This window comes from Coptis chinensis, chromosome 9, assembly GCF_015680905.1.
Source record: "Coptis chinensis isolate HL-2020 chromosome 9, ASM1568090v1, whole genome shotgun sequence".
Taxonomy (NCBI): Eukaryota; Viridiplantae; Streptophyta; class Magnoliopsida; order Ranunculales; family Ranunculaceae; genus Coptis; species Coptis chinensis.
The window spans coordinates 61,597,577-61,613,062 of record NC_141464.1 but is presented as its reverse complement, the minus strand read 5'-3'; the positions used below and the strand labels follow the sequence as shown (position 1 = coordinate 61,613,062).

The window sequence follows — 15,486 nt, the reverse complement described above, 5'->3', positions numbered from 1 at the left end:
TCCAGAGTCTTTCCTCTACCTCTCCCCCACTTACCAATTTCCAATACATTATTCGCTGCTCCAATTCCTCTATGAGAGCTGTTGTGAGTAGAGTGAATTGCTTCTATATTTCCTCTTCCCCTGCCTCTCCAAGCAACACCTCTATCTTTCTTGATTTTGCAAACTGCTGATAGCAGCTGAAGAAGTCCCGAAAAGCCTATACTGCCTTAGTGTCAGGCTGACGGTGGAATGTTACAAAAACTCAAATATTCAGAGGAAACTCACTGAATACAATCATATTAAAAATCTTTACTGGCTATCTCTATGCTCACCAAAGAACTGGAAGAGATGAGGCAGAAGGTTAAGTTGAATTAGTTAATGGATCTTACGTTTGGTCCCTTTTACATTTTAGGCTTGAAAGAAAAAAAAAATGTTGTCTTATCTGATTTGCAGAAATATTTCTGCAGTAACCTTAGGATCAAGAAAATGAGAAGAATGCATCCATGCTTTCTCAATCTAGGGTATATGCCACTTTTTGAAGGCTTATGCTACTTAAAAGAATAAGAAATGCTGCCAATTAAAACCCATTCCTCCACCACCAGAGGGCGAGGTCAGGCTTGCTAGGGAGGGAAAGGGGTATGTTTCCCTTGCTTTGATCCATTAACCCTATGTCAACGTCTCTTTGAATGCATTTCTAAATTAACCTTAAAGCATTACATAACCTTACCAATTTGAAGAAGCGGGATTCATGTGGACTTGGCAAACTGCAAATGCTCATTGGATGACCTTTAAATTAAAACGAAGAGGGAGTTACTTATATAGATTGAGATCTGACAGGTATTTAGTGATTACAATTGCTCTTTCTTCAAGATATTTAGAAGTTAGAATTGCTAATTTTCAAGTTTGAGTAGAATTATCATGGGAGTGATAGTCTAGGCTGTTCAAACACGGTACCAAGGGGGACCACCTCAGCGCGACAGAGATGGCAGTTTTTTAGTAAAAAAGTTGTAGGCTGTTTTTAAAGGCGTGTGACCAAGGCGGTGCCAATGCGGCCCAAGACACAACTTAGGAAACCTAGAGCCTCGGCTCACCCCTAGCAAGAAAACTGATATTTCTCCTGTTGCGTGAACCAGGAATAACTTGAGATCCTGGGCAAAATGCAATTCCAAAAGGTTGCAAAGGCCTAGAAGCTTGGTTAACAATTTGATGAGGCTGTTTTGGTGGTGGTGGGGTTGTGTTATTTAAGCAATGTTTAGGAGATGAATGTAAGTTGCTAATACAAATTTCACTGTTTGGCCTCCGGAGTTCAGGGTGGACCTAATAGTTATTATTTCCTGTTATTGTACTTTTGATTTTTAGTAGTTTATGTGAGATGTAATTTATGTGTTTTCTCTGACAACATTCTTGCTACTTGAGTAGTTGTCAACTCAACTGCGTTAAGATAGGATTGCGTTCCACCTGGTGACTGATGAAGTCAACTATGCTCCAATGACTGACAATCCCACATGACTTGATGCATAAGCAGGACATATACCTTCACATAAGCACTTCCAAAGTTTATGGAAAAGTGATTAAGTTATCCATTTTGCTTCTTTATTGTAGTCCCTTTTTAATGTCCACCTTTTTTTTTAGTTCCCACTTTTGATTTTCGTTTAAATTATTCTAATATATTGTATGACTTTTCAGTCTTTAATCACCAAAGGACCAATTTCATTTACAAAATCTTCTCTATTCACATACTCTACTCTGAAGAAAATTTCATTTTTTTGGGATTTAGTAATATGTAATTTATTTTAATCAATTTCTTTAAGTTGGCCCAATTTAAATTCATTCTTAAAGATATATGTATGCATAAATATTAAGCATCAATATGACTATCACAGGTACAAATGCTATAGAAATATAAAGTTTATCTCAACTCACATACCTTTCAAAGAATACATACCTTTGTGTAGGCTATATCCTGCTTTTTCATATCAGTCTTAAAAACAACCTTATCTTGCTTCATTGGTGGTTCATATTCTTATGTTGAGTAGTTATTACCCTACATAACAGAGATAGTTACAAATATGATACAAATGACACATCAAACAATGGAATTTAGAAACACTTTTGGTTGCCAAATGAAAAAGTTCTAGATGGAGAGTTCAAGATTGCAGATTAAGAAGCATTGCAGGATCAGAAAAATAAAAATGGATTCTTCATAGAATTTTGATTCGACTTGCCAAAAACATAACAAGAACAGGACCGACTTTAAGCTTATAAAAAAGACCAGCCTGTGCTTATACAGACAAAAATCTAGACAAAAGAAGAGCAGGAAGTAAAGCAGAAAGTAAAGGTAAAAAAAATTCGGAGTTTACCACCACACTAGCTAAAATAGGCCGAGAGAACCCAACACCAAGCCGCTCAGTTATTTGATGCTCAGTAGCTCTTTTATCAGTAAAGCACCGCACCAGTAAAGAACAGGACCGACTTTAAGCTTATAAAAAAGACCAGCCTGTGCTTATACAGACAAAAATCTAGACAAAAGAAGACCAGGAAGTAAAGCAGAAAGTAAAGGTAAAAAAATTTGGAGCTTACCACCACACTAGCTAAAATAGGCCGAGAGAACCCAACACCAAGCCCCTCAGTTATTTGATGCTCAGTAGCTCTTTTATCAGTAAAGCACCGCACCAGGACTGCAATTCCAACCCCGCAGTACTACCACCTAATAAAGTTCGAGCTAAGGTGCCGTTTGAGAAAGGGTATAGCCAAATGGACTGGTTAAAGCAGCCGGCATTTGATTTACAATTTAATACTTTGTACTTGCATTATGCAGAGAGCTTGAAGAATTATCCTCGAAAGGCTGCTGCAGCTAAGTTCCAAATGCAAAAATTGCAGGAAATTGGGCAGCAGGTTGGTGGTGCTCATGGTCTACCAAATTATCGCAACACACTGAGTAATGTTATGTCAATTCATCCTGGTCTTAGTAGTCAAATGAACAATAACAACCACATGGTTGGAAGTGGAGTTTTGAATACTTCAGCACAAACTGCATTGGCTCTCAGCAATTATCAGAACTTGCGTAGGCAGAACTACATGAATTCGAATCCTAATGTGCTTCAACAAGAGGCTTCTCCCTTCAATACTCCAATTCAGACACAAACTTCTCCATTTCAAGGTCATGAATCTTCGATTCAGGGATCAATGGAAAACATACCAGTTAATGGATTGTCAACCCCACGCCAGCCTCAACAGCAGCAGCACCCAATAAACGGTGCACTACAGCAGAACCATTCACAGTCTTCTCAAGGCAGCCAGAATTTGCAGCAGCACATGATCCAGCAGTTGCTTCATGAGATGATGAATAACAGTGGAGGAAGGGTGCAACAACAATCACCTGGTGGGCATAATGCAAATGGACCTGTAGGTGAGGCAACCTTTAATGTATTAAATGGGGCCACAAATGGAGGTCTGCCAATGAGGGCGGGTGCTACAGGCATGGTTGGGATGCAGAATAGGAACAGCAGTAATGCTCCGGGCGGTATTATCAATGAGATGCAGAATAGGAACAACAGCTTTAAGACCTCGGCTAATATCAACCCCATGTTTGGTGGTAACGACCGGTTTCATCTAAAATCTTCAGATGACACGAAGAATCTTCACTTGCCTGAATTGGAACAGGATATAACTAACAAATTCCCTGAGTGGGACGTATAAAGCACCGCACCAGGACTGCAATTCCAACCCCGCACTCGACCATGAGCTGAGAAAAAGAAGTCACCGTTCAATTTTAGCTACAATACAAGCCTCAAGAAGTTATAGGAAAGTAAAGCATCAAACCTATGTTACTCACCCAAAGAAGACTAAATGCCATTAGAGACACAAATGTGATGTAAGTTTTCCTCCCAACGCAATTACTCAACCACTGCACAAATACAGGGATTTTGCATTTTTCATCAAATTCCAACAAGAAAATGATATACATCGGATAGGTGGTAGAGAGAGGCAAACATAAGAGGTTTTGCCAAATAATAGTCTGATAATTGTATACCATCTCTTAAACACTGAATACCAGAGCATGGACCAGATAAAGAGAGTCAAACTCCACCCCAACCGCCTCAGTTAACTTAACTGTTTGAGCACCTTGATAATTTCCGCCAAGTTAATTTTTCTTTTTTTTTGGTAAATATCCAAGTGCATTATCTCAACATTTTAACATTGTTCACTTTAGAGATTACTTCCTGTATCTTCTTAACCAGTCAGAGTCAACTTACTGCCATACATAATATGTGTATGTGTGAGTGTGTGTGTAACAATCTTATTCATTGATTTTAACAAAGGAGATCTTAATTTGAGCTGTAGCATTGGTTTTCACACTACAGGGAGCAAGTTCCAGTAATTAAGGTGATTACATACCAGACAATGATGATCAAATCCATCAACACATTTGTCACAACTTCTGCAATGTTTGCTGAACTTGCTCACCTACAAAAATAACGAAGTTACTACCATGTATAAATATATCAATATGGTGTCTACAACACATCACCGGCAATCTCCAAAATTGACCAACTCCTACGATAAGTTTATAAAGATCAAACACACTGATCAATGGTAAGTATCCTGACCAAATTAGCTTTTGACTCATTTTCAGAGGTCCCCAACTCAGGCAATGAAAGGATTCAAGAAAACGAGTCACGTGACCCCCTCAACTTATAGTGGTGAAGGTAAGTTAGTTTTTCTCATATCCCTATCCCCCTTCCCCATGTATAAGCTCAAACCTGAAGACCTTCAAAAACAGCTCCCTAAACTCTTGCCAGTGGAGCACTGGCCATGGCCAAAACATTTACTCTGAAGTTGTTTTAATCTTGAAGAAACGTGGTTAAAATGTTATGAGCCACAGATTGTTTTGTTAACCGTATTTAGTAAATAATCTCCACAGAAATAAGAAGTACAAAAGATGGCAAACAAGGTTATCATGGGAAACGGATCTCAATATCACCTATCCCCTAGCTTTTGAACCCGTTATCCCTCACAGGCTAACATTATTAGAAACTTAGATATATAAGGAAGCTATCATGGAGCACCACATTGTGTGTGGTTCGGTATTGAGGAGGTTGAACTGTAATAAACTTACGGCAGAAAAACTGAAAGATGCTTTGCACAGTTATTTTTTCTCTTATTTTTTTTATCCATAAAAAGAATTGAATTGATATATGTCTAAAAACAGTGCAGCAACGCCTAAGGAATTAGTCAGGAATTAGTAACTAGGACCATACCCAGACCCAGACACTCTTATACGGAAGAACGACCCCCCACCCACAAACCAGAAAACAGCAAAGGAACAACAAGCAAAAAGATAGATAGCTTCAAACATTTTCCTATTTTTTAGGAATTGATACATAGTAATAATAACAAAAAGCACTGTTACATTGGAGCTGCAGCAGCAGCAGCAGCTGTGAAACCAAATACTATTCTCACCGTCCACTACACAACAGTAACACTAAACTAAGTATGCACAGGAACCTCACATTTGGTGATCCATGTGGGAATTTACATAAAAAAACAAAAAACTACTTCACTGCCTTGGAGATTGACTGCATGAATGCTTTGCCACCTGATCCACAATTAAATTGGCCTCCCTCCATGTTGCAGTTAAGTTGCAGTTCTTTAGTCCTTCTGTGCATCTATGCCATCTTTGCCTTCGTCCACCTTGGCACATTTGAACCACCAAATTCACGAAATGATGCGGTAAAATCCAATCCCACACATAACTTCTTCCAATTTGTATGCAGAGTATACTCCACACTTTCCGATATAGCTACACATTCAGCTATGAAGTTAGTCCCATGACCTACATGTCTGCACACAATAGCTCGGAACTCACAGTTTTTATCTCGGAAACAAGCTGAAACAAGCACCATAACCCGGAGGCAAAGGTTACCCAATAATGGATTCCATACTATACCAAGAAGATACTACTGCAAACCAAAATCCACCCATCGAGAAAACCCGAGCATCATTCTCTCGGCGGGGGCCATCCGTCCTATAGTGAAATTTCTTAGGAGCTGCTAAAAATCATCAAAAACAGCTGAAAAATTCTTCTAATATGCCCAAAACACAGCTGCCGCCACCGCAACTAGAACCTAATTCAATATCCAGAGTGAGATTAGTACAAAATGAAATATGAATTCTTCTTTTCGTTCTATGAAGATCAGGATGACAGCTTTTAATAGTTAGAGTCTGAAAAGCAGTCAGATGACGCAGTCCGTCTGGCAAGATTCTCAAACTCTTACAGGAGGAAATCTTCATATAAGAAACTTTTCTGAGACTCCTTATCCAGTCAGGTATAGACTCAAGGCAGCAACCATTTCCATAGCAGCAGATACAGCTAAATGGGGAAAAGGAACAGCGGAGGCTGTTGACACATAGAGAGGACGAAGCTCTTCAGTTGTGAGCGCAAAGAAACACACTCTTCGCATGCAGCCCGTATCATCCTTGCAGAGGCATGTCCTATACTCTGCAGGGTTAAGCCAACACTCAAAAACTCCATTAGTATATTCACATAAATCACCCCTCCTGCACGCTCCCTTCCGGAACTCTGGCAAGGAACACAACTGTAGTGAAACTTCCTTGGGTATCTTCTTCTACAATTTGGTCATGAGAATATGCCCTTGAACAAGGCCTTCAAGATAAACTTAATGACTAAACCATGTGATGGCTTTGCCTTGGGTTTATTTATCATTCTTTACAGAAGAATTACGCCTATCAGTTTTCAAAGGTCACACAAAAGTATGCTGTAGAGTTTTATCTGAAGTCATCTGATTTCGATCAGGGTTATCCAATTGGGTACAAGTTTGATGGATGTCAAGCAAAAGAATGTTAAAGAATGTGGCTTCTGCGGTAAGTCCTTCGCTACTTTCCAAGCCGTGGGTGGTCATGTGTCTACCCATAATAACAAGAGAAAGAAGGATTGCTCAGAGACATTCAGTACCAAATTTTTTGCAATAGGTAATGGATCAGCAGCAGAAGAGACACGAGTGGGCAAATCAAAGGGTGAGGGCAGTCACCAGTGCACGATGTGCAACAAGTCATTCGATACAGGTCAAGCTCTAGGTGGACTCAAAACATGTCACCGGGTTTCCCCAGTACCGGTCAAAAGTCCCACCACTACTAACTCAGTGGTGAGATCGTAGGTAGTTGAACATAGTCAGACAGCAGAGCTTCCTGATATTAATGAAAAGGGAGGAGTTCATATTGAGTCAGGTCCTCTGCTACCTCTTTTTGCATAAGCATTCTAGTACCAGTTCAGCTGCATGGCACTGAAACTTTGGCAAAAGGCAGTACGACATAACATACATGCCTGGGGTCGCTACTGTTATGTTGAACTCCAAAGGCGTTAGCATGACACTATTATGAGGTGCTTTCTTCATTCACAAGTAATGCAGATTATACTCTTTTCCCTTACAAAGATGAACCACCTTTTGTACATCGACCCATGTCCTAATTACAATTCAAATCTATCATTAAAAAGAGACCTAACATAAATACAATTCCAAATTCAAGATATACTTAAACAAACAAACTACTATTACCAAAAAATATACCTTACTAAGTTGGATTCCTAAGATTACATCGACATGTCATAATTACAACTCAAATCTAACGAAGTTATCATTAACAAATGACCTAACATAAATACAATTCCAAATTCAATAGAAGTTTACCAGTAATAGAGTTTCTTAAACAAACAACCTACTATTAGAACGATATATAACACATCAAGAAAACCTGAAAATTTTCCATCGACCTTTTGTATTTTCCAAAATCAATTTTAAAGGTATTTCATTAGTTTTTAAAAATTAAATTATTTTCTTATTTTATGTTCTTTACTCTAACTTTTATGAAATTGGTTACAGGTTAAGATTATGACAACTGAATATCATTCATTGAAAACATTCAACAAAGCAGATACTCCATGGAAAATTCAAGTTAGAGTTACCAGAAGGTGGAATGACCTATTCTTCAATGATCTTGCACTTAAAAGCAACGGCATTTTACTAATGGACGAACAGGTTTTATTTAAATATTTATTTAACACATATATATTATTATAAATTGTTCATCATATATTATTCATTGTACAGGGTCATGAAATTCAAGCTACATATTCATTAAAATTAACAAAGAAGTTTGAAAAATTCATTCAAGATGACAATGTCCTAATCGTCGAAAACTTCAAAGTGAAAGAGCCGTCAGAAAAAATTCCGTGATTTAAGACATGAGTTCAAGATTGAATTTGATGATAAAACAATACTGAAATTAGCAAGCAATCAGGACGTTGAAATTCCAAAGGACCTTTTCTTCTTCACATCCTTCACAAATATTCATTCAAAAAAAAAATAACATTGTTCTCATAGGTAATACATTCATTGGAAATTTTTATGCTTACTAACATATGGTGTACATGTATACTTAATAATCTTTTACATGCAACAGATGTGATAGGTGTGCTTTTAAAAGTCAAGGAAATTGAAACGTCAGTTACCAGATCTGGCAGTGAAAGACAAAGACGAGACATTATACTTGCAGATACAAGGTATGTAAGAAACATGTTACAAAATTTATATATTTAAATAAGTCAATAATAGTATTTTATCCTACTTTTTAACTGCAGCAAATCTACCATGAGAATAACTTTATGGGGTAACACCATGGACCAAATTCCAGCTGATTTCATTAGATCACCCCATAAAAATTATGTCTTAATTGTTACATCAACTTCATTCCAAAATTTTAGAGGTACATATCTCTTACTCACCCAAATTCAAATAATTATATAAATATTGTAAATAAATAAAAATATTACTGTATGATTACAGGTGATTATCTCCAGTCAACATTTGCTACAAAGGTGTATATAAATAAGAATATTCCTGAAGCTGCATCTTATTTGGAAAGGTAATATAAAACTACTTTTCAGTCAATTATTAATTTATGTCTGTTCCTCCATTTCAACATATATTTTTATTTTAAAAAATATACAGAGCACAGCAGATCAAAGCAGATGCCCTCGAAAACGAACAAGACACCAGCAAACAACAAGTAAGCAACACAACAGAAGAATACCGAAGTTTAGCTGACATATTATTTGAAGAAAATGAGGTAACAACTAATGTTTATTAATCTGATTTGCTATCAAATTTCAAAATATACATCTTTATTATCTAAGTTTATCTTAAATTTATTGTTCTATAACAGGGTAAATCATACATGTGCAATTCAAAGGTTTCGAAAGTTTTCAATAATGAAAGAATGCCATGTTACTATAAAAGTTGCCCAAGTTGTAAAAATAAGCTTGAAAAAATCAATTCAAGATATTGGTGCAAAAAGTGCAAAACCCATTCAGAATCTAAGCTCAGGTATCAATAATGACAATTTTTACAAATATATCATATAAGGGATATGCAATCTTACATGTTTTTCTTTAATATGGAATGAACAGATACAAGTTAAACTTTGAAATCTCCGATGGCTTAAATTATGCAAGCACAATAGCATTTGGGAAGACTGCAGAAGTAATGATCAAGCATACTGAAAAAGAAATTGCTGCTATCGAAGATAAGGTACAATAACAAATGAGAAATCTACTATTTTTACAATTATATATTGTTGACTTTCAAATTTGCGACAGGACAAAGGAAACGAATTGGTCAATCAGATTTTACAGAGTATAGTTGGAAAAGAATATTGCTTTCGCATTAAAGAATCTGCAAATAACAGTAACTATAGTAGAAAAACGTACAATATTTTGTACGTTTCTACCATGAACACCAATGAAGAAGTAAGTATACTTAAAGTTAAAGTGATATTTCAATTTTATAAATTTACATACTACTACTTCCAAACAAATTTTCAGGTATTGCAGCAGGCTATACAATCAACAGCAAAGGAATCACAAATGGAAGAGTTTATACAAAATGTATAATTAAAAATACATATATATGTAATTCTATACATTTAAAATTCAATTCATAATATCAAATTCTAATAATTTTGTTTCTTAATACCAGGAAGCAAGTACAGAGAAATGTGTTACAGCTATATCAACACCAAGTGATCTAACAGAAAAGGTATATTTCTTACTTCACAATAATAAATACACATTAAAAAACATTTTTGTAATACTAACGAACTGCTACTATTCATCTATACAGGAAGATACATCCAAAATAAAAAGAATCGCAGCAACACCAATCTTTCAAATGAATCTCCAAAAGCCAAAAAAGCTTGCAAAAGTTTACATTTCAAGGTAACTTTTCAATTTCCCATCATTAAAAAAAAAACATTATTGGTGATGTACATTGTTTATAGATGATACTAGATACTAATATTAATTCCTTTTTCAATACAGGACAATGACTCTGAAGCATGATGCATTGGTTACGAAACTGCTGTGGAAATTACCCAGTTCTTAATAAATGGAAACTGTCGTTTTTAATATTAAAATTTCAAAGTCTACTTTCATTGTTTTCAATAGTTGGTTGGTTAACATTTTATCTATATAATTAAAAATTCAATGGTCTTTCATCTTAGCATAAAAATTAAACCACTAGGTATTAGCAATTGCATGTATTGATTTTACATTATATTGTCCACGTCATAGACTAAGCGATGTAATAAAATATTGATTGTGGATTGTGTTTTTCATACCGGGCCATTGGGGGCTGTTTTTAGCTAAATAAGGATTTGTGAGTTTGACACATAGAATGAGTGTCTGGAATTGCTGTGGCAGGAGTTATATGAGCAGGTGTTACTTGATGGGATGAGATTGATTTTGTAGGACAGGAATTGTATGTTCTTCCCTAAACATTCCTCCCAAGCCATCAAGTACCCATCAGAAAACAGAGATGTAGATTCCCTTTTGTTCATATAATGCTGATTAGCTACGCAGCTTGGACAGAAAAATTGAAAAGGAAAATGAAGGGGTGCTGTAATGAATTGGCCAGGTAAGATGCCAAAGAATGTATCTTAGTTCGTTTATACATTTTTTGTTTCGCTAGATGAGTCACAAGTGTTAATAGTGAAGTAGAGAGAGTTCCTCTGAAAATCTTCAACTGTTTTAGTATGAACTTAACTTCGGCAATTGAGGTGCCATCATTAGTTAGCTCGCGAATCCCTGATTTGTTTGTACCCCGCTTCAGGGCACAAAAAAAAAAAGGAAAAAGATACACCCGACTGCTACTAAGAACCTAACAGAACAATTTTTAAAAATGTGAGATCAGACGTTAATACGCTTGCCTACTTCACCGCAGCTACCATGATCAAAGTTGCTGGATTGGTTCGAATCCAATTTCGTCGGATTTCATGGAAACATGTAAAACATCTTTTCACAGTTGTGTTGCTGAGGATGATGGTGTAGAATGCTGGAAAACATTTTCAAAGGGACTTGAGGAAGTAATTGATTGGGGGTGGGAAGATTCAACGAGAAGAAAGGGAAAGTGATGCTGAGAAAAATAGGAGAACTGATAGGCTGGTAGATGATGGGTCCTACAGTGCTGAGTTAGAAATGGAAGTGTGTAGATGGTGGAGGTGGAAGACAGACAAAAAAATAAACTAAAGGAGGTGGAAGTAACGACACAGTCACACTGCTGTGGAAAAAGGCAGTGATTACACACGTTTCCTCAGAAGTGCAAGGATGGGGTTGGGCTAAGACACTTATATTTGGCATTGCACCTTAACTGAAACCTTACGCTATAACTAAGGTTTAAGGCCATTTTTTCTCATCAATGACCAGAGTTGGAGAAAAACAATATGGACGAACAATACAGTTCATACCCAGATGGCTGCAATAGTCTACTTGGTGAATAATTCGACATAAAAAAGATATAGGTTCATAAAAAAGAACCAAGGGACAACCTCACTCAGACTCGGCAAATATTGATCGAGATACAACTCCCCACTAATCTTCAAAATTCTATTACACTATTACGAGAAGAATCTCATAAACCTTATGAGTATCCATATTCGGATAAAATTTAGTGAAAATATTGATCGGTCTTAACCAAATTTCTGCCTCCTCCAAAACACCAACAAGCAAAGCTACATTATCAAACTTCAAGCTATAAGACCGAACTTACCTGGACAGGAAGAGTAATCAAGCCACCCAAACAAACAACAGCGACAAAGCAGTCAGCAGATATCCCCTGCATAGATAAACTCATCCGTTTCAGCAGAAATGATTGATAGGACAAACATAGATGCCACAAGTCCACAACTCCAATAAAAATACAACTAAAATAATCCAGAAGTGTATTAAAGGGAAAAGGAATCTGTTTACGTAAAAGTTTGCTATGTGCTCTGATAAACTAATTTCGTCATTTTAGTGAAATGCCGATCATGTAACTTTACTGCAGTATGTGAACTCAGCATTCGGTAACAAAAGTTCTTATCCCATGTGAGCATAACTTACCAATGATCCTGCCAAGAACGCCGTTGGATTTCTCACTCAAATAGAAAACCGTTCCACTGCATGAGACGGTGAAATAAAAATCATCAACAGGGAATATCATAATGACGTCAACAAGTCAGATGTACAAATCACAAATAGTAACAAAAATTACTACCTTATTCACAAATATCACAAACAAAAGGTAAAAACTGTACAAGACCAGGCCCATCATGAACAGCCAACTCAGACACCAGACCAAGTGAGGCATGAGCCAACTCTAGCGTCAACCACACCATAAGTAGTCTTTCATTTTTGCCACCAGTGGAAGTATAATATTATGTACAGTTTTTCTCAGCAGTCCTTATTATGGTTTCGTGCTTTAGTTTGCTAAGGCATTGTTTTTAGCTAGAATTATAACATGTACAGTATTTAAAGGTATTATAAAAATGAATGCACTCTCCTGGAATGTTTTTGGGTGGTATCCAAATGATGCAATCCACATAGCCTTATTCATCTGCATGATGATCGATCTGCTTTTGCGCAAACTATGCACAGACAAGTCCCCCCTCATAGTTCAGGATTCTATTACAGTATTACGAGAAGAATCTCATAAACCTTCTGAGTATCCATATTCAGATAAAATTTAGCGAAAATATTGATCGGTCTTAACCGAATTTCTGCCTCCTCCAAAACACCAACAACCAAAACTACATTATAAAACCTCAAGCTCTAAGACCAACCTTACCTGGACAGGAAGAGTAATCAACCCACCCAAACAAACACCAGCGAAAAAGTAGTCAGCAAATATCCCCTGCATAGATAAACTCATCCGTTTCAGCAAAAATGATTGATAGGACAAACATAGATGCCACAAGTCCACAACTCCAATAAAAATACAACTAAAATAATCCAGAAGTGTATTAAAGGGAAAAGGAATCTGCATACGTAAAACTCATACAACTTGATAAAGAGAGTATGCCACAGGAAGCAAAACGTTAAGAACTTAACCATTAATATAAGAACTTAACCAGATGAAGACTGATATAAGAACTTCTGTTACCGAATGTTGAGTTCACATACTGCAGTACATTGCAGTAAAATAACAAAAATTAGTTTCTGAGAGCACATAGCAAACTTTTATGTATTTTTCCAAAAAAATAACTTGATTGCTTGATAGTCTGCTAAAGTGGATAAGGAAGTTATAGGCTGTAAACTGTTCCCCTTTAATGATATAAAGAAGCTCACTTAAGATGTGCTTAGTTTATCACCATAGGTCGGACACAGATACGAATTGTCAGACACGGGAAAATATCAAAATTAGCCATCATTCATAATTCTTCTCAGATTTACTGACAAGGCCAGCTGTCATTCGTAAGACTTAATCATGGATTTTTTAGGCCAGCAGAGGGTGGCTTCCAAGTTCCAAAGAAACAGTTATATAACAACAATTTGAAATGGATGTTCTATAGTCTCTACCTCTAGACTCAACTTGAGCTCCAATAACAAATTCCATTTTTCTCCAGAACCAACCAAATTTGTTAGTGTGTGCATGCATGCACCAATGGATGTTCTATAGTCTCTCTACCTCTAGACTCAACTTGAGCTCCAATAAGAAATTCCATTTTTTCGCCAAAGCCAACCAAATTTGATGTGTGAGTGTGTTTGTGTATAAGTAAGTTAGTGTGTGCGTGAATGCACCAATGGATGTTCTATAGTCTCTCTACCTCTAGACTCAACTTGAGCTCCAATAAGAAATTCCATTTTTCTCCAAAGCCAACCAAATTCGATTTGTGAGTGTGTTTGTGTATAAGTAAGTTAGTGTGTGCGTGCACGCGCGTGATAAGAGATGATCAGATGTGGAATCATTAGTATTTTAGTAAATAGACCAACATCTTAAATATTAAACAGTACCACTTCCACAACATCAAGCCACATATACAAGATAGAGAATAGAATCAACTTCCAAATGTATCAAATAGTGATCAATCTATAAAGACCATGGAGTAAGCTTTACTGAAATTGGTGACAGCTGTGTGGTAAGCATGAGGTTGGATAATTGAAGTGTCGCCAGCCTGATGCTCACAAGCGGATTAATCACAGCATACAAGGCTCATATGTGGCATGGAACCACGCTCGAGGTTCTACACACAATTGTTTCAGAGGGTGAAGGCGGTGCTGCTGTTATACAAGGAGGCATGTTTCTGGATTTTAGGTGGAGTCCCATGGTCACCCGGCACTTGGGTTCTCCATGATGTGTGAGGAAACGCAGAAGACTTTATCGACGCAGGTCATCTATCAATTCCAATTTTAATTTTGAAGTTAGAAAGCACTTTTCAATAGAAGACAGTGGAACTTCTCAATGCCGGTAGAGTTGGTGAGCAGGAATTCAGACGACATGGTCGAAGTTAAACACATTGTGACCCTGCATCCAGATGTCTTAAGCTCAGAAGTGGTGATCACAAACTATAGATCTTCAGCTCTAGAGGTGACTGGGTCTTTGTTGAGCCATTTAAGCATGAGCACCCCTGATGCAACTTATGCTGTTGGGCTAGACGGTTCAAATTACTTCAGCAAAACGCCTTTTGTGTCTGATTACACCATCATTCCTCCAGTATCAGAAAGCAAAACAACGGGAGCCTTTCAAGGACTATTTTCTAGCAGGGGAAAGAAGGATCAAAACAGTGCTGCTGAACTAAACAAAAACACCGAAACAGAAGAAGAATTGGAAGGGCAAGAGAAAGATAATTATGGACAGCTAACTGAGGAAATGAGCAGGATATACACCAGTGCACCTCGGGAATTCACATTTATTGACAGGGTACTCATCCAATAAATAGGACTTCCCTTGATCATTTCTTATTCAACTTATCTTGGTAGTACACAGGACAAAGAAAAAATTAAGCTAATGTGTGTTAGCGATAATGTTCAATATAATCAGCGAACGCATAGGAAGCAATTCCCATAGTTTATTACTTTGACCCAATTCTTCAACAGAAAACGATGAAAAGAAAGTTAACCAATTTACTTTTGGTCTTAGAAGCTCCTTTAATCTGAATACGTTTCATGACTTTTTC

At 36.9% G+C, this 15,486-nt stretch overlaps 3 protein-coding genes and 1 long non-coding RNA gene across 4 annotated transcripts in view; 3 read left to right on the top strand and 1 right to left on the bottom strand.

Moving 5' to 3' along the window:
• Positions 1-15,486, top strand: part of LOC147477180 (uncharacterized) — a 44,688-nt gene that overhangs the window by 21,686 nt on the left and 7,516 nt on the right. The window lies entirely within an intron of this gene.
• The window catches only part of LOC147477181 (putative clathrin assembly protein At2g01600), a 31,780-nt gene that overhangs the window by 10,541 nt on the left and 5,753 nt on the right, over positions 1-15,486 (bottom strand). Inside the window, exons 7-13 of the mRNA XM_086582354.1 lie at positions 13,158-13,223; positions 12,434-12,489; positions 12,102-12,167; positions 4,378-4,446; positions 3,815-3,886; positions 2,340-3,724; positions 1,925-2,023 (exon numbers count right to left, since the gene is read on the bottom strand). The gene's annotated coding sequence lies outside the window, so the exon portion shown is untranslated. The remainder of the gene's footprint in view (positions 1-1,924; positions 2,024-2,339; positions 3,725-3,814; positions 3,887-4,377; positions 4,447-12,101; positions 12,168-12,433; positions 12,490-13,157; positions 13,224-15,486) is intronic.
• On the top strand, positions 8,406-10,549 carry LOC147477183 (uncharacterized). Its single transcript, XM_086582355.1, has 4 exons — positions 8,406-8,560; positions 8,639-8,763; positions 8,844-8,922; positions 9,009-10,549. Exons 1-4 carry the CDS (start codon positions 8,406-8,408, stop codon positions 9,145-9,147), a joined length of 498 nt encoding a protein of 165 aa, XP_086438481.1. The 3' UTR covers positions 9,148-10,549.
• Positions 9,235-10,549, top strand: LOC147477182 (uncharacterized). Its single transcript, XM_086582352.1, has 6 exons — positions 9,235-9,383; positions 9,467-9,587; positions 9,656-9,805; positions 9,881-9,943; positions 10,035-10,273; positions 10,376-10,549. The coding sequence occupies exons 1-6, from the start codon at positions 9,235-9,237 to the stop codon at positions 10,437-10,439; spliced, it is 786 nt and encodes a 261-aa protein (XP_086438478.1). The 3' UTR covers positions 10,440-10,549.